This window comes from Dipodomys merriami, unplaced genomic scaffold, assembly GCF_024711535.1.
Source record: "Dipodomys merriami isolate MVZ:Mamm:240054 unplaced genomic scaffold, mDipMer1.0.p SCAF_128, whole genome shotgun sequence".
NCBI lineage: Eukaryota > Metazoa > Chordata > Mammalia > Rodentia > Heteromyidae > Dipodomys > Dipodomys merriami.
The window spans coordinates 627,447-644,724 of record NW_027202582.1 but is presented as its reverse complement, the minus strand read 5'-3'; the positions used below and the strand labels follow the sequence as shown (position 1 = coordinate 644,724).

General features: G+C 55.6%; 2 protein-coding genes across 4 annotated transcripts in view; one reads left to right on the top strand and one right to left on the bottom strand.

Moving 5' to 3' along the window:
- Positions 1-2,127: 2,127 nt before the first annotated feature.
- On the top strand, positions 2,128-10,067 carry Zfta (zinc finger translocation associated). Of its 2 annotated transcripts, XM_070017941.1 has the most exons (5): positions 2,128-2,269; positions 4,456-4,950; positions 5,401-5,796; positions 6,092-6,628; positions 6,890-10,067. In XM_070017941.1, the coding sequence occupies exons 1-5, from the start codon at positions 2,128-2,130 to the stop codon at positions 7,372-7,374; spliced, it is 2,055 nt and encodes a 684-aa protein (XP_069874042.1). In that variant the 3' UTR covers positions 7,375-10,067. The 2 variants fall into 2 exon arrangements, with proteins under 2 accessions (XP_069874042.1, XP_069874043.1); XM_070017942.1 differs by lacking the exons at positions 5,401-5,796; positions 6,092-6,628.
- A 1,113-nt stretch (positions 10,068-11,180) lies between these two features.
- Positions 11,181-17,278, bottom strand: part of Rtn3 (reticulon 3) — a 53,229-nt gene continuing 47,131 nt past the window's right edge. For both annotated transcript variants that reach the window (XM_070017939.1, XM_070017940.1), the window contains 5 exons: positions 15,934-16,072; positions 15,639-15,708; positions 15,194-15,240; positions 14,278-14,336; positions 11,181-13,094 (listed from right to left, as the gene is read on the bottom strand). In XM_070017939.1, coding sequence (XP_069874040.1) covers positions 13,049-13,094; positions 14,278-14,336; positions 15,194-15,240; positions 15,639-15,708; positions 15,934-16,072 — 361 coding nt within the window. In that variant the 3' untranslated portion in view covers positions 11,181-13,048. The remainder of the gene's footprint in view (positions 13,095-14,277; positions 14,337-15,193; positions 15,241-15,638; positions 15,709-15,933; positions 16,073-17,278) is intronic.

Below are 17,278 nucleotides of genomic sequence, written 5' to 3'. Positions count from 1 at the left end.
GACTTGAACTCCACCTGAGCACTTTAGCTCAAGGCAACCAAGTGCTCTAACACTTGAGCCACAGTGCCACTTCAGGTTTTCTGGTGGTTATGTGGAGATATGAGTCTCATGGACTTTCCTGCCTGGGCTGACTTTGAACTGTGATCTCACAGCTCAGCCTCCTGAGTAGCTGGGATTACAGGCGGGAGGCACCAGTGCCAGGCCTCCCTGTTCCTTTTGAGAAAGTCTATGTCCTCCAACACTCGGATCCTTTTGTCTCAGCTTCCTAAATGCTGGGATAAAGGCTTGGTACACCCTAGAAGCACATGTAAAGACCAGTCCCTGTTATTTTCTCTTGGTATCCCTGGGCTTGGCAACCCTCCACCTCAGAGCCCCATTTGACACCCACACCTGGAGCATCCCCACTCTGGGCCCATCAGAACAGATAAAAGGAAAGACAGCAGCTCTGAGAGCTGAGAGCAAGGCCAGCCCTGGAGAGAGCAGAGCTGTGGGCCCGGGACTCTGTTTCCCTCAGGTGATGTCTCTTTCAAGTCATCCCTGAGATTGAGGAAGGGATGGGCCGTTCTCTCAACAATGACAGAGACCTTGTGTGCTTGGGTCGAGCTTACTTCCTGTCTCCTGGGAAAGCTTTCCTGTGTTCTGTGCACTTCCATGTTTTCCCATGGACACCAAAGGGCTGGAGTTGTTTCATGTTTATAAGTTATTGGCACCTAAGTTACCCGTAGTTAAGTCCAGCGTATTAAATGCAGGCTGGCACATAGTAGGTACTGTGTTCTGGAGGCAATCTGTCACCAGTGAGCGACTTCGATCACAGTACCGCCCGGAGAGAGGAATACGCTACACACACACCGCTAGCTAATAAGACCCTGCATGGCTTTCTGCACCCTGTAATTTGGATCTCCAGGAATCGCCTTTGTTGTGGGCGACCAACCACAGGCAAAGCAAGCACCTGCTTCTCCAGCTGGTCCTCGAAAGGAGGACCTCCCGCCGGCGCGACCCCGCTGCCTTTCGGGGACCCTGTGCTGCGCTTCCCGGGATCTTGGGAACCGGGAGGCGCCCCCGGGCCCGCAGCCAGGGTCCGCCCCGGCAGTTCCCAGCCGCGGGAACGTGCGTGTCCCCAGATGTCCCCGGCCGGGGCCAGCATTCTTTGTCCCTTCGGACTGTGTGTGTGTGGGGGCCGAGGGCTGCGCCCGGGACCTCGTCCGGCACCCCGGCCCGCGGGACCCGGGGCCTGAGTCACGGCTGCCACCCCGGGGCCACCTCCTCTTCGCAGGGCCGGCCTGGGCGCAGCCCGCTTTCGGCCCCGCGTACCGGGCGCTCCCCCTCCCTTCCCCGCCGGCGCCTCCGCGGCCGCCGCCCTCACCCCGGGGCCGGCTCCGGCGGAGCCTCGCCCGTGCGCCCCTCCCGAGGAGAGGCCCGGGCTCCCCGCGCTCCGCGGCGGCTCCCGCGGGAGGGGGCGCGGCCGCCCCCGCGGCTCCACCCTCTCTGCGGGGCCGCAGCCATCTGGGGCTCCGGCCAGTCGCTGGGGCTCCGGGGCCCGCGCCGACCTCGAGCAGAAGGAGGCAGAGCTCCCGGTCCGCAGCGCCGGGCGCCTCACCGGACGGCCCCCGGCCCGCGCCGCCGCCGAGAGCCCCGCACTGGGATGCCCCGAAGGGGCGGTGGCCGCGAGCCCAGCCCGAGCGGGAGCGCGTCGCAGCGGACACGGGCGCCCCTCGCCACCTCGGAGACCCCTCGGGAGCCGGGAGCCGAGGCGCGGAGGCGGCGGTGCGGGCCCGCCGGGCGGCGAGGGCCCTGCTCCAAGCGTCGGTGGCGAGCGCCAGCTGCGCGCTCGTCGCCTCCTGCCTCTTTCCCCCCCAGCCCCCCGCGAGCTGGCAGGAGGAAATAGCACGCGGCCCCTTTAAATTTACCCAGGAGCCCTTAAAGGAGCCCCAGGGGCCCCAGACAGGAATCCCCACCCCGGTCCAGCCCGCGCCGCCGAGCGAGCAGCCAGCCGTCCGTGCGGCCGGCCGCCCCGTGCATGCGCCCCGCGCCCCGGAGCCCCGCGCCCCGAGCGCCCCGCGCGGGCCGCCGCCGGCCCCCGCGGCCCCGCGCCCCGCCGCCCCGGGGCCCCGCTCCGCAGCGCAGCTCATGGAGCCCGGCGGAGACCACCGGAGCCGGAGCGGCGGCGGCGGCAGGGGCGGCCCCGGGCCAGCAGCGGCCTCGGCACGGAGCCGACGGCTGCCCCTGGCGGCATCCAGCGGCGGCGCGGAGCCCGAGGAGGACGACGGCGGTAAGAGCTGGGGGCCGGTGGGCCCGGGCGGGGGCCCCGGCGTGGGGGAGGGGAGGCTGCGGCTCCGGGCTCCGGGCTCCGGGCCCCTCTCCGCCGCCGAACAAAGGGGGGGACGTGGGCAGGGCGGCCGGGGGCGCCACCTGGCGGGCGCGGGCCGCGATCGCAGGGCTAGCGGGAGAGCCCCCCGCCCAGCTCCCGGGGCCGGCCCGCCCGCGGGGGCTCGGGCGGATCCCCGTCCGCTTAAAGGGCCCCACGGCGGGCGCCCCGGTTTGGGGGGCCCCGGTGGTGGGGCCCCGCGCCAGCGCCACGGGGCTCGGGGCGATTGGACTTGCGCCCCCGCCCCCGCCGCCGCCCCTTCTCTTCCAGACATCCTGGTGGTCTTTCTTATCCAGCCGTCTTCTGAAGGGCCGCGCTGACCCCCAGCCCCTTCCCCTCAGGGTCCCCCCCCCCCAATGGATTTCGGCATCCCGCTGGTCTCGGGCGGGCTGCCCCTTGTCGTGGCCTGGTGGAAGACAGGAACTCTTCCCCACGTTTCCCTTGGGAAGGGGATAGCGCTCTCTCGCGCTCTCTCTCTCTCTCTCTCTTTCTCTCTCTCTTCTCCCCCTCCCCCCCGGGGGCCACTACTACCCACATCCCCTACCGCGGGCAGGTTTTAAATAAGGGATGGGTTTGCCCACAAAGGCGGACGCCTCCTCGCGCCTGCCCGGTGCCTTCTCGTCCCTTTCTCAGGGTGTATTTGGACCCCAATTTGTCAGCTGTTCACGGGACCAGCTAGGCTTCTTGGCACCGAAATCAGAGGCTTTCATCATTTGCCTGCTTGTAGGGTCCACGCCTTAGGACCCTGGAAAGGTCCTGTCCCGGGTCGGGGAGACCTGCCTGCACCTCTCTGGGATCTCTTCCCAGAAACTCCCCATCCCCTTTTGTTTTTAAAAAAATCTCAGCTCCTCCTCCTCCCTTTTTTTTTCGGCTCTTAAAGGGCCAGTCTGCCTTAGACAAGCCTAATTTCAGCGCTGGAAGGATGCTTAGAGAGACCCCCACTAGCTACCCTGTGCCTTGCCAGACAAAGACTCTCAAGCCCAGAGAGCAGACGTGACCTACCAAAGGTCACAGAGCAAATGATCAGTGAAACCAGCACTCCCCCACCCATGGATCTCCTTATAACAGAAGGAAAAGAAAACTAAAGCAAACAAGCAAAACTCCACCAATGTCACCGGAGCCCTCTCAGATCCTGCCTTTTGTTTGCCTGACCCTGGGATTCTCTACTAGGAGGATGGCCAAAATGTGCCAGTTCCGTCTCTATGGCCAGGTCTCCTGGCCATTTGCTCAGAACTGTAGGGAGGGTGGGTGTCTGTGTGACAAAGGGATGGTCAAAGGGCTCCTCCAGTGTGCCCACCCTTCTGATTGCCAGGCAGCAGTCCGCTCCCTGCCACAGCAGAAAATAAATGCCCAGAAAGACTTCACCGGCTCCTGTGGGTGGTAGCTCCTTGATGCTGTATGTTCCGGGGCCAGCCCCTTGCCATCCCTTTTCAGGGTCACTGACCCTCCCAGATTCTGGGGAAGGCCAGGTCTCAGAAACTCCTTTTCCCTGGAGGTAGTGACAGCTTCTTCTTGAGGGTCCCTCTAGTGGGGGACCTTTATTTGGGGGAACTAACTGCATACCCTACCTTCAAAATAGACCCTCAGTATGTATTTGAAGCATTATTGGAAAAGAGAGAAGACCTTTGGGTGGGGGCCTTCCTGGCTTGAGCCCCAGGTGGGTGGATCCTGGGCCCAGCTCTGGCTGCAGACAGATGCCCCCTTTGTTCCTCTCACCCCACTGCCTGTTCTGCTCTGGTTGTAACCGCTCCAGTCTGCTGCTGCTCGCCTGGCTTTATCCCTACCGCTTTCATCCAAAAAGGGCACCTTGCAGAGCTGGCGGCCTCCTTGGCCCTCACCTTATTTCTCAAAAGTCACAGCTAGTCCGTGCAGCGTCCTGTGTCCTTTTGTTCTTGAGCCTTTCTCACTGGGTCCTTGCTCTTGGTAAAGGGTGCTTTGACTCCCTGCTTCTCCCACATCCCTTGTCACTGCCCTTCCCTCACTGCCATGCATCCTTTCATTTGGCTTTCTCATGCTTCCAAATCAAAGCCCCAGGTTCTTTTCCCTGGACACAGGAGATTGAACAACTGTCTCCCTTTCCCCTTCTTCAGGACAAGATCTTCAGCTGGAAGGGGGTGCCTTGGGGTCCTGGGGGAGTAACCCCCTCCCCTCTCCCAGGGCCAGGGGACCAGCATCTTCAGGCAGGAAATACTCAGACCATTGTGAGGCCCGGGCCTCCAGGCCTGGAAAGAGCCGCATCCCTGGCCGTGATCACCGGCGCTACTACCACGACCACTGGCGGCTGGAGTACCTGATGGATTTCAACCCCGCCCGGCACGGCATGGTGTGCATGGTGTGCGGCAGCTCCCTGGCCACCCTCAAGCTCAGCACTATCAAGCGGCACATTCGCCAGAAGCACCCCTATTCCCTGCACTGGAGTCCCCGGGAGAAGGAAGTCATCAGCAACAGCTGGGACGCCCACCTGGGGCTGGGGGCCTGTGGTGAGGCTGAGGGCCTAGGGGCCCAGGGGGCTGAGGAGGAGGAAGAGGAAGAGGAGGAGGAGGAGGAGGCAGGCAGCCTCCAAGCGTGCCCACCCAAGGCCCCAGGTAATGCAGGGCAGGCCAGAGGCAGGAGTTGGTTCGGGGGGGTGCGGTGGGGAGGCTGGGGCCAGCAAAGCTTTCAGCCCCCTTAGATGATGGTTTTCTGGAGGATGTCACTGCTCCTTCCAGTGGGGTCTGTTAATTGCCTTCCTGTCTGGTTGTGGGTGTGTGTGTGTGGGGGGGGGTGGGTTGGCTGGGGGTGGTCTCCAGCATCCTTGATAGCAGCCATAGGCTTGGAGGAGCTGGGGCTGGTGTGGGGATCCGAGGGCTTGAAGGATGGCTGGCAGCTTTCCTGAATCTGAGCCTGGGGAGACTTAGACTGTGTGCTGTGCTAGAAGATGTGAGGGGGAGAAGAGAAGGGCAAAGGTCAAGGGCGAGGCTGTGGAGAGCCTGGCTGTGGCGGTGGGGCTGCCCACAGGGCCCAGCACCTTAGTTGCTTCCCTCCAACCCTTTCAGGCAAAGCCTCAGCTGGTGGGGGCTGCCGGCGCCAGCATCGAGGGGTGCGAGGGGGCCCAGTGGCACCCTGGCGCCGGCGCCTCTCAGCCTCCCGAAGGGCTGGGGGCAGCAGGGGGCTGGGGGCCCGGCGCCTGGAGCGGAGGCTGAAGGAGTCCCTGCAGAACTGGTTCCGCGCTGAGTGTCTCATGGATTATGACCCGCGGGGGAACCGGCTGGTGTGCATGGCCTGTGGCCAGGCACTGCCCAGCCTGCACCTGGACGACATCCGTGCCCACGTGCTGGAGGTGCACCCCAGCTCCCTGGGGCTCAGCGGCCCCCAGCGCAGTGCCTTGCTGCAGGCCTGGGGTGACCAGCCTGAGGCGCTGTCGCTGTCCGAGCTCACCCAGGCCCCACCAGGTGCGAGGCTCTCTTCCCAGGGCTGAGATCCCCCCACCGAAGGGCTGCAGCGCGTGGTCTCTGCCACCCTGGGAGGCAAGGCAGGGACTCCTGGTTGAGTGCTCAAGGCCTGCTCACCTTCCACTCCTGCACGCGCGCGCACACACGCACACACACACGCACACGCACACGATGGCTGGGGCTGCTAGTTTGGGGCTGGGGTGTGGAGCAAGGATGGATGCCCCCCTCTTCCCCCTACGTGGGTAAGGGCAACCCCGCCAGCGGGCTGAGCCCCTCTCCACCCCTTCCCCAACAGACGATGACCTCATCCCCCAGGACCTGACCAGAAAGAGCCGGGACTCCGCCCCCAACGCTGGCGCCCCCTCCTCTCAGGACCTCAGCCCCCCAGACGTAAAGGAAGAGGCTGGCTGGGTCCCTGAGGGGCCCGGGTCCGCAGAGGAGGAGGAGGGCGAGGGCGAGAGGGCAGGGGTCCCGGGCCGGTCGCCTGGGGGCCGCCCGCGCCGCCACTACCAGGAGCGCTGGCGGCTGGAGTACCTCGTGGAGCTGGATGGCTGCCGGCGCGGCCTGGTGTGCATGGTGTGCGGGGGCGCGCTGGCCTCGCTCAAGATGAGCACCGTCCAGCGGCACATCCGCCAGCACCACCCGGGCTCCACGCGCCTCAGCGGGCCTGTGAAGGCCCTCATCGCCCGGGAGTGGAGCGAGAAGGCCGCCCGCCTGCTGGCCCTGCGGCTGCCCGGCCCCGAGTCCCCCAGGGGCCCAGCCGCCGCTGCCGCCGCCGCCTCGGAGCAGGGGGGAGGGGCAGAGGAGGCGGAGCCAGAGGAGGAGTGGTGGGGTGAGCCGTGGAGGGCCAGCGTGGCGAGGGAGACGGGTCAGGGGCCCCCCCACCCCCGGCAGGCAGGGAGCGAGGTCCGGGGCCGGGCCTGGCGCGGATGGGTGGGTGGGATGCAAGGAAGGAAGGACGGACGGACGGATGGATGGATGGGAGATAGGGGAGGTCGGGGTCAGAGGACAAAGGGGACCGGGACGATGGAGATGCCAGGTGGCACCCAGCCTGATTGCTACCCCCCACTTTTGCTCCTTTGTCCCTCCCTAGGCGACGTCCCGCCGTCCCCGGGGACCCCGTTGGAGCGGCCGGCCGAGGAAGAGGAGGATGAAGAGGACGGCCAGGAGCCGGGGGGCTTAGCTTTCCCACCGCTGCCCCCGCCTCCGCCGCCACCCCCGCCGCCGCCGCCGCCGCCGCCGCCGCCGCCGCCGCCCCGCAGCCGGGAGCAACGGCGGAACTACCAGCCGCGCTGGCGGGGCGAGTACCTGATGGACTACGACGGCAGCCGGCGCGGCCTGGTGTGCATGGTGTGCGGGGGCGCGCTGGCCACGCTCAAGGTGAGCACCATCAAGCGGCACATCCTGCAGGTGCACCCCTTCTCCATGGACTTCACCCCCGAGGAGCGCCAGACCATCCTGGAGGCCTACGAGGAGGCGGCGCTGCGCTGTTACGGCCACGAGGGCTTCGGGCCACCGGCCCCGGCGCCGCGTGACGGCGGCGCTGAGCTCAAGCCGGGCGCCGTGTGTCGGGCATAGCGGACTTGCGGGCCTCCCCGCCCTGTGCTCGGCCCGACTGGGGATCGCGGGGCGGTGGGGTGGTGGAGCCCCGGGTCCCACCACCCTGGGCCCGCGGCACAGCCTTGCCCGCTCCCCCGCAGGCGGGGCCGGGCGCGGGCTCGGGGCTGGGTGGGGCCCGGTGCCATTTCCACGTGCGCGCCAGTGGGTGCATCGTGCGCGGCGCCCTGCTCGCCTCGCGCGGGGCCCCCACGTCTCCCGACGAGCCAAAGCCGCGTCCCGGGAGCTCGCTCCGAGCCGCGCTACCAGTCCCCGGCCGCGCCCGGGGAGGCGCTCGGCTGCTGGGCGGGCTCGGGCGCCGTCTGTCAGTATTAGGCCGAAGGCGGGGCCCGGAGGCCGCGCCGGCCCCTTGCCCTGGTGGAGCCCAGGTCTCTGCGCCAGCGGGCGCGGCCCCGCGCTCGGGGGAGGAGGGGAGGGCTAGGCTGCCCGGTCCCCATTGGTATTCCTTGGCCTCTCGGAGGCCCCGGGCGCGGGAGGCGGGGAGGCGGGCGGCCCTGCGGTGGGGCGGAAGCGCTGAGCCAACCGCGGGCGGAGCGAGCGAGGCCGGGCCCGGGCCAGCTGTGCCAGCCTCCTGGGCCACTGTCATGCCCGCCCAGGCAGATCGGGTAGCGGAGAGGGATTAGCACTTTTTTTTCCTTTGCTCCTCTCCTGCCCGGAAGGCACCCCCCCCATTTACCCCTAAGCGGAGCGAGGAGCCCCTGGCCCGCCCCGGGACACTGGCGGTCCCGGCAGTTGGCTTAGAATCCCGCCTCCTCCCCAGGCCGCTTACGTCCTTGGTGGATGCAGGGTGGATGGCCACGTTCTCTGCTCCCAGGGCCTGGGCCGAGCCTTGGCCTCCCCTTCTCTTTCCAGGCTCTGTGGGGGTGGGGAAGCCGCCCCCCCAGCCCCCCGCAGCCCCACGAGATCTCCCAGGCAGGTCCGAGAGGGATGTGTAGATTCATTCTCCCGTGGAGAACTGGTGGCCCCGAGATCAGGCCCGATTTTTGCTCTTTGTATTTTATTTTGAAACTGTATTTAATGCTTTTATATGAAAGGGGGAGGGGCGGGGAGAGAGCTGACCCAATCACCCTCATGTGCAAAATGTCTTATTTATTATGCGTGTATCAGAGATAAGCTGTGAGGTGGTGGAGGAAGGACCCGAAAGAATGGAGGACAGACATGCAGGGATGGGAGGACACAAAACCTCCTCTCCTCTCCTGGCCCCAGGATCTGCTCTTCATCAAGAGAAGCCATTGGGAGAACAGGGCCCTCAGTTTAGAGTCAGGTGGAGAGGTCAGGGGAGCAGACCTGCCACTTGGGGCCGGTGCTGCTGCCTTGGTGGGTGAGAACAATGCCTAAGGCCTTCCCTGCCTCCCTCCACTTCCTCCCTCAGGCCAGAACCCAAGGTTCAAGTGCCTCAGGCCCAGTCTCCTTGACTCCTGATTGGGAGTTGGATTTTATACCACGGATTTTGTATCATTTTTATATAATTCCAAATTGTCTGAGTGGGAAGACACCCTGGAGATCACTAGTAGTACCATACCTCCTCCATCACTAGGAAACTTCTCAAGGCCAGAAACTGAGATTGATTACACAGCCAACTAGAACAGGACAAAAAGTAGCATAAAAATGTCAACTTCCAATTCATCGATTTTTGCACTATACCACACTGCCTCCCAGTGTCTGGGAAATTATTGAGATTTCTCTTATGTGTTAGTTCTGCCAAGCAGTGGCATGTGCTGGGCACTGCAAGCCATCACGGTGCATCTGTAACTTGTGAGCATGGAAAGACTTGACTTCCTCGGATGAGGATGCTGGGCTCTTCTTTGGGGCAGCCCTTGCCACGGGGCCTCAGTTGGAAAGGAGCAGTGCCTGCTTTATCTGTGATGCCCAAGCTCTCCCAGCAGGCAGAGCTCTGGCTTTGCATTCTTTACTTTTGAGGCCATCAGGAGTTCAGGACCCGGCATTCAATTTACTAAGATGAACTTCCAGTGACTTTTCACCTTTCAGGGTTTCTAAGACAGTATTAAAATAATGAGGACAGAGATTATGAATGGTACCCAAATGGGTACTAGTATTATTTTCCTTCATGCACATTCTCAAACCCAGAATGAGTGTTCCACTCCCTCCCCACCCCCACCTGAAGTTCAGGTTAAGTGGGACAGAGCAGGTTAGGAGTGATTCTACCTTTTGGTAGGACAGGAAGCACTGTCTTCATGGAGACAGCTCAAGCACTTCAGTGGCCTACAGTGTGAACCAGCAGCAGCAATCTTAGGAACTTGCTAAATCTAAACATTCCTAGGCCCATATACATTTAGGTTTCCAGAATTAGTGTTGGGATGGGGCCAGCCATGCATTTTGAAGTAAGCCCCCAAGGGTCCTGATGCAGCTGAGGTCCCCAGCCAAGGTCTGATATCACTGTGGGGATTCCCATGGTGACCAGTCCTCATCCCTGCCATGCCTCCTAGTCTCAGATCGTCATTAACAGGTGAAGTTTCTTCATGATTTTTTTTTTTTTTGTTAATGGTATGCTTGCTATTATGGCCAATATGTAAATGTTACTATGAATACATATTTATATGCCATGTTACTTAGTGACATTATTCAAACATTTGTATGCGTATTTGTGAAGTTGTATGCATTCAGTCATTAAAAAAATATTTCCGCCTAAGTTTTCTAAGAGGTATGTTGAATAAAATTTTAAACTTCAGATCAAGTCCCAGCAGCCTTTGTGTGTGGGGGGGGAGATAATTCAGAGGAAGGGGTCTTGGAGCAGAGACCTGGTGCATGTGATCAACTCTGAATTTCAGCATTTGTGGCTGTGGCTGCAGGTGATGGTAGGTAGATAGGCTGCTTCACATTGCAAGCCGGGAACCTCCAGGGTTGATGGGTTGCCCAGGACCTTCCCATGCTCCTGCAAGGATCCCCTCTTGGGGTGTGTCTCAGTTCCTGCACAGCTGTGCCTTATGCTATGGAAATCCCACGGTCTTGGGAACTGATTTTTTTTTTTTTTTTTGGTGGTGGCAGCAGTCCTGAGGCTTGAACTCAAGGCCTGGACACTGTCCCTGAGCTTCTTTTGCTCAAGACTAGCGGCTCTACCACTTGAGCCACAGCACCACTTCTGGCCTTTTGTTTCTGTGGTACTGAGGAATTGAACCCCAGGCTTCATGCATGCTAGGCAAACACTCTACCACTAAGCCACATTCCCCAGCCATACATTTTTTTTTTTTTGTCGGTCGTGGGGCTTGAACTCTGGGCTTGGGCGTTGTACCTGCGCTCTTCAGCTCAAGGCAAGCGCTCTACTGCTTGAGCCACAGCACTACTTCTGGCTTTCTAGTGGTTTATTGGAGATAAGAGTCTCACAGGGGGCTGGGAAGGTGGCTCAGTGGTACAGTACTTGCCTTGCATGCCTGAGGTCCTGGGTTCAATTCCTCAGCACCACATAAACAGAAAAAAAAAAAGCTGGAAGTGGTGATGTGGCTCAAGTGGTAAGAGTGCTAGCCTTGAGCTGAAGAGTTGAGGGACAGTGCCCAGGCCCAGAATTCAGGCTCCAGAACCGGACCCCCCCCCCCCAGAAAAAAAAAAAAGTCTCACGGAGTTTCCTGCCCGGGCTGGCTTTGAGCCTCCATCCTCAGATCTCAGCCTCCTGAGTAGCTAGGATTACAGGCATGAGCCCCTGCCATGTATTTTGTTTTTGAAAGTCCCCAAGTAGACCAAGGGTCAGAAAACCTTGTCTGGTTCTTACTTTACCCATACTATGTAGAAAGAATAAAGTTAGCAGAACGATACCACAGTCATTGCGTTCTTTATTTAATTAATACCACATCAATTTGCAGTTTTACAGGAACCAGGATTCAAGCTCCTTGGGCGCTACTGTATTTTTTATGTTGCACGCACAGACACGTACACAGTTTCATTAGTAATTTTTTCATCTATATTTTTCTTAAAAAAAAAAAAAAGATCCTGGCACACATTAAAAAAAAAAATCCAATTATTTAAACACAGCAGCAACACAAAAGAAAAGAGCCAGACGCGGAGGCTTCCAGTGCAGAAAGGGGCCCGTTGGCGGAGATGCCTGTGACTGTCAATGTGCTGACCTCGTAAGACAAAGGACGTGGATGACAAAGTGAGTTAAAAAATTAGAAGGGAAGAGGAAAATAGAGAAAAGAAAATGGAGAAAGGTTACAGCCTCTTTTACCTATCTAAATGCAAGTAATTTTCCAGAGTAGAAATAAAGTTCCTCTCCCTACTTGTAAGAAGGTGCATGAAACACCACAACTTGTACTTCAAAGTCGCCAGCTCACATTCCTCCTTGAGGGGTGGGACTCATTTCTGCTTGCTTTCCCAATGATTGGATTCCCACCCACTTCATGTAGACTTGGACTTGGAGATTCCTTATCACTCACTCTCCAGCACACAGCCCATCAATACAATGTGGCCCTGCTTACTCGAGCTTACCTAAAGTGCTCTCCACAGGAGCACCCTGGGCCACAACCAGGTGTTGAGCCAGTTTACCTGTCTTAAACACAGCCACAAGCCAGCCTCCAAGCAGCTCAACTCCACATAAGCCAGGAGACACATTTCCCTTCACCACAGGTGGTGCAGCCTCTCAAGCTAGTGCAGCCTGGGTCCGCAGGCTAAATGGATGAGTGCAGGTTAAAGATGCAGCATGTGAAGAGAAGATAAAGAAAATGGGCCTCTGTATTTCTGGAGTTCACCTCTTGAGGACGTTCCCTCCCCCCCACAGACAGGTAGGATTACAATTACTCAATTACTGAGGAGCCCACATGCAGGTTATGTTTTCTCTAACAAGTTTGCAGCAGTGTACAGCAGTTACAGACATTTATTTCATAATAAAAGTACAACCATATTTATTAAACTTGAGGTAAGGTGGGCAGGAAGAGGGGAAGCACATTCTGGAATGAATTCCCAAACCAATGCTCAAACTGGTGTCCAAGACAGCTGGGTAGGACACTCCCTCCAGCCTGCGGAGCCCTTGCTGACTTCCTTTGCTAGCATGGGTGGCAGAGGGCTGGCAGCCAGGCGTGCTCCCTCCACACCCTCTCCATCCCACCCTCCGTTCCCACTCTCCTTTCTTGGATGGTGTTCTGAGCACTAGGAATCACCTCTATAAGTTACTCGATTCAAAGAGGAATATTAGGAATAGCTGCTTATGGTGCAGGGCAGGAAGGTGGAATTAGAGGAAGGAATCCCACTTCTGCCCCAAACAATTTCTTCTTCACAAGTTACTCATTATTTAACTTAAAAAATAGGGATAAAAGTATAATGGGAGCTGGGTGAGACTTGTCCTTGAATACGGAGAGTGGACCCGACATGTGTTCAACCACTCGCCTTCTTCAGTGCCTTCCCCCAGGTAAGAGCTCCATTACCACTAGGGACTGACCCTACCAATTTGATTCTTTATTCTTTTGGGTTCTTAGAGCAGTTTTTTTTTTTTTTTCCTTCAGTCCAACACTTCTTGTGCTTGATACTGAGGGTAAGGGGGAAGGAGAGGAGAAAACACCAAATTAAAAAAAGCTTGGAATGCAGGCTCAAGCCGACACTGAGCATGTGCCTTCACGGTACAAGTAACAACATTATTTTATAACTATTAAATGGTGTTTTAGTAACTGTTGTGTTTCTGGTTTCCATATGCTTATTCTGCCTTTTTTTTGGCGATTCCAGGGACTTTTGCTTGGATCCTATTGGGGAAAGAAAAAAAAAAAAAAAAAGGTGAGTAAAGGTATGAGGAACAATTGCTAGGTTTTAAATTTTTTTTTTTAAAGTTTTTTTTTTATTTTTTTTTTGGTCGGTCGTGGGGCTTGAACTCTGGGCCTGGGCGCTGTCCCTCAGCTCTTCAGCTCAAGGCGAGTGCTCTACCACTTGAGCTACAGCGCCACTTCCGGTTTTCTGGTGGTTTATTGGAGATAGGAGTCTCACAGTCTCTCCTGCCCGGGCTGGCTTTGAACCGCGATCCTCAGATCTCAGCCTCCTGAGTAGCTAGGATTACAGGCGTGAGCCACCAGCGCCCGGCGCTAGGTTTTAAATTTCACAGTAATGCCAGCAGTCCATCATGGACTGCTTAAATCACATGGAACACAGTCCTGTTTTCACAAGGATGGGTGAAGACAGCCAGAGGCAGGGGTATGAGCTGTTCTGTTCTATGCCTGGCACAAGCCCAGGGTCCACAAAGCCCACTTTACCTGCCTGCTTCTCTCCTCTGCCAGAGCCTCTTGGCCCCTCACTGGGGTTCCAGAGAGGAATGAAGGTATAAGGCATAGTGCCTGCTGATGACGCAGGATGCCACAGCCCATTTCTCTGGCTCTGGCAGGCACAGAAAAATGAATGCCAGGTCCCTCACTAATACTAGACAGGTCATTCAAACTCCCTCAGGATGTCAAGGCTACTTTCCACATCTAACAGCAGGTGATTCATGTCAACTAACACTAGTGATCAAGAAGACACCAAGTCCAAAACTGATCTATGAGTATATTTTGCAAATTAATAGAAATAACCAGGCATCAGTGGCTCACGCCTGTAATCCTAGCTACCCAGGAGGCTGAGATCTGAGAATCACGGTTCAAAGCCAGCCCAGGCAGGAAAGTCTGTGAGACTCTTATCTCCAATAAACCACTAGAAAACTGGAAGTGGTGCTGTGACTCAAGCAGTAGAGCGCTTGCCTTGAATTGAAGAATGCAGGGACAGCGCCCTGGCCCAGAGTTCAAGCCTCCCTGCGACTAACAAAAAAGTCAAATTTTTTTTTTTCTTTTTCAGCATGAAAATTACTTACCTTTGGCTTTAGCATTTTCTGTGGGGGTTTAAAATAATTGGAGGGGAAAAGAAATCACATGAAAATAGTGCTGAAAATGGCCTGAGTATACATACTTTTCAACAATGGACTTGGTCTGATCCCGGACAATGCCAACATAGTGATCAATCTGTGTCTGTAAGGAAGGAAAGAAGACTCAGTTGTGGCCATACACAGATGAATAACTTTCCCAAAGGCACTTTCCTTTATGTATTTTACCCATTTTTAAAAACATTATGAATATGCTGGAAAATAAAAAACAAAGCCTAGTTTTTCAAAGTATTGTATCAACTTCTGATTTTAGACTTAATCTTTTGCAGAGGTAAGCCTTACTTAGAGACCCTGATGTACAGCGTTTTCTGAATATTAATCTGTATTCTGTAGTTTTGTTATAGCTCCTGGCTAAGTCTTTAATAGCAGAAGAACTAGAGATCTGTGATGTTTGCTTAATCCACATAGAAAGTACACTGCACACACCACCCCACTGACCATTTCCTTCCCAGCCCACAGTTTAAGCTTTTATTTAGGCACTTAACTTTTATTCATTAAGCATTTTTGAACTTTTACTGGAACAGATCATACATATGGTAAAAAGCCAAAATGCATATAATAAGGCATCAAATATCTCTTTCCTCCTTGATCTGTTCTATATATCTAATTTCTCTTGCTGGAGGAAACCAGTTACTACATTCTTTTTTGTTTTTTGTTTTTTTTTGGGTCCAGTCGTGGGGCCTGAACTCTGGGCCTGGGCGCTGTCCCTCAGCTCTTCAGCTCAAGGTTAGCACTCTACCACCTGAGCCACTGCGCCACTTCCGGCTTTTTTCTTATGTGGTGCTAAGGAATCGAACCCAGGGCCTCGAGCATGCAAGGCAAGTGCTCTACCACTGAGCCACCTTCCCAGCCCCAGTTACTACATTCTTACAGGCACTTGACTCAAAATGAACTAAACTAGTCAAACTAGCCAGCACATCTGATTGGAAACAAATAGCCTACCTTGTACTTCTCATACACAATTGGGACACTGAACACCAGCAGATCGGCTGGAAGACAGAAGGAAAAGACAAGAAAAGAGCAAGTGTGAGAACAAGTCTCAAGATTCAAGAAGTGCAATTTTGTCCCCATGAAGCAGATTTTCCTTAAAAATGAGGAATCCTGGCTAACGGTCTCAACAAAGGACAATTAGGGTAGTCTAACAACCCAAAGACCTCTTCTGGTACACAGGCTGCATTCTTTGTACCACATACACCCATTTCCAAATTAAAAAAAAATGGTTTCTTGAAGTAAGTTTCCTGTATTCAACCTATACAACTCTCCCTTGCAGCTGTCTGGTTCCTCCATGTCCAGAGCGCATCACTGATGGCTGCCAAGTGAGGGGAACCATGCTGGGCATCTCTATACTTTTACTCAAGAAGCTGGGACACTTTCCTTGCCACCTTACCAAGAATCAGAAGGGTGATTCCATTAAAAACCGCACCCACATAGGTCATCAGCCACATGAAGACAGCGAGCTGTGAAGGAGAACGAGCAGGAATCAAAGTAATGCAGACTTCAGGTCACTCATACTATAAATGGGTGATGAACATTCCCACTTGAACTAGGGTGAAGAGAATTCTGCCCACCTCTTAGGTCCAAGATGGACTAGTAAGTGCACAGATAAAACCCTAACACAGTGTTGTCACTCTGAACCATACTCCACGTCAGACTCACCCCCAAAAGCTACAGAAACAACTAACCTTCAAGGAGTCAACCAGATCTTCCACGAGAAAGAGACGAATAATGAACTTCAGGGCCTTGTTGACGTGCACCATGGCTGCATTCATGTAGTTGTGGAAAGCTTCTGAGGACAGGGTAATGTCCAAGTCCAGGTACGCTCTTCCAGAGGAAGAAACAACAGTCACACATGTCACACAGGAGGGAAGATTCTGTCAGCACAAGGGTGAAACTGGCCCCTGAATGCATTTTAGGAATTTATAGGGGAATTTTTTTTTACGATCATGTAATGGGCAGAGGCAAAGATGTCAGGTGGCTGCAAAGTGTAGGATTGTCACAAGAAAAAATTGTCTTATAGTCCTACATAATTAAAAAAATTTTTTTTACCCAGTCCTGGGACTTGAACTCAGGGCCGGGGTGTTGTCCTTGAGCTTTTTCTGACAGTTTCTTGGAGGAAGAGTCTCACAAACTTCTTTGCCTGGGCTTCAAACCACATGACCCTCAAATCTCAGTCCCCTGAGTAGCTAGGATTATAGGTGTGAGTCGTTGGTGTCTGGCTCCTGCATAACTTTTATTCCATTGTTGTATATATGTATGCATGTATACACATGTTATATACTTGTTTGTATTTATTTATTTAATTTATTTTACCCAGTCCCGGGGCTTGAACTCAGGGCCTGGACACTGTCCCCAAGCTTCTTTTTACTCAAGGCTAGAACTCTACCACTTTGAGCCACAGCTCCATTTCTGGCTTTTTGGTCATCAACTGGAGATTTAGAGTCTTACAGACTTTCCTGCCTGGGCTGGCTTTGAACCGCAATCCTCAGATCTCAGCCTCCTGAGTAGCTAGGATGACAGTCAGCCACTGAAGACAGGCTCCCAACAATTTTTGCATGCAAGGCAAGCACTCTACCACTGAGCCACCGTCTCAGCCCCTGGCTCCCAACAATTTTTAACAGTCCCGAATCTCTCTTTATCTTTTGGTGGTAATGAGGCTTGAATTCAGGACTTTCAGTTTGTTAGGCAGTTTCTCTACCATTTCAGCCATGCCCTGAGCCCTTTTTTGGCTTTAGTTATTTTTTTAGTTAAGGTCTCAAAATTCTTTCCCTGGGTCTGGTCTTAGACTGAGATCCTCTTGCCTATGGCATCTTTAGTATCTGGGAATCAGAGACATATACCACTCATGCCTGTTTACCTGGGCTGGCTTTGAACCAGAATCACCCAGGTATCTGTCTCCTGGCTTGATGGGATTAAAAGTATGCGACAGCCTCAATTTGCCCTTATTCTGATTTTCTTTTTTTCCTTTGTGCCCAGCACATTATGAATTTTCTCAAGTCATATTTTGTTTATACTACAACTTTTTTTTTT

What these genes read in the sequence shown, in the direction of transcription:
- Zfta (XM_070017941.1), top strand. Translation starts at nt 2,128, where the DNA reads ATGGAGCCCGGCGGAGACCACCGGAGCCGGAGCGGCGGCGGCGGCAGG. An exon ending in GTGCCCACCCAAGGCCCCAG is followed by an intron (nt 4,951 to 5,400) that starts GTAATGCAGGGC and finishes CAACCCTTTCAG; the next exon opens with GCAAAGCCTCAGCTGGTGGG. An exon ending in GCCAGAGGAGGAGTGGTGGG is followed by an intron (nt 6,629 to 6,889) that starts GTGAGCCGTGGA and finishes GTCCCTCCCTAG; the next exon opens with GCGACGTCCCGCCGTCCCCG.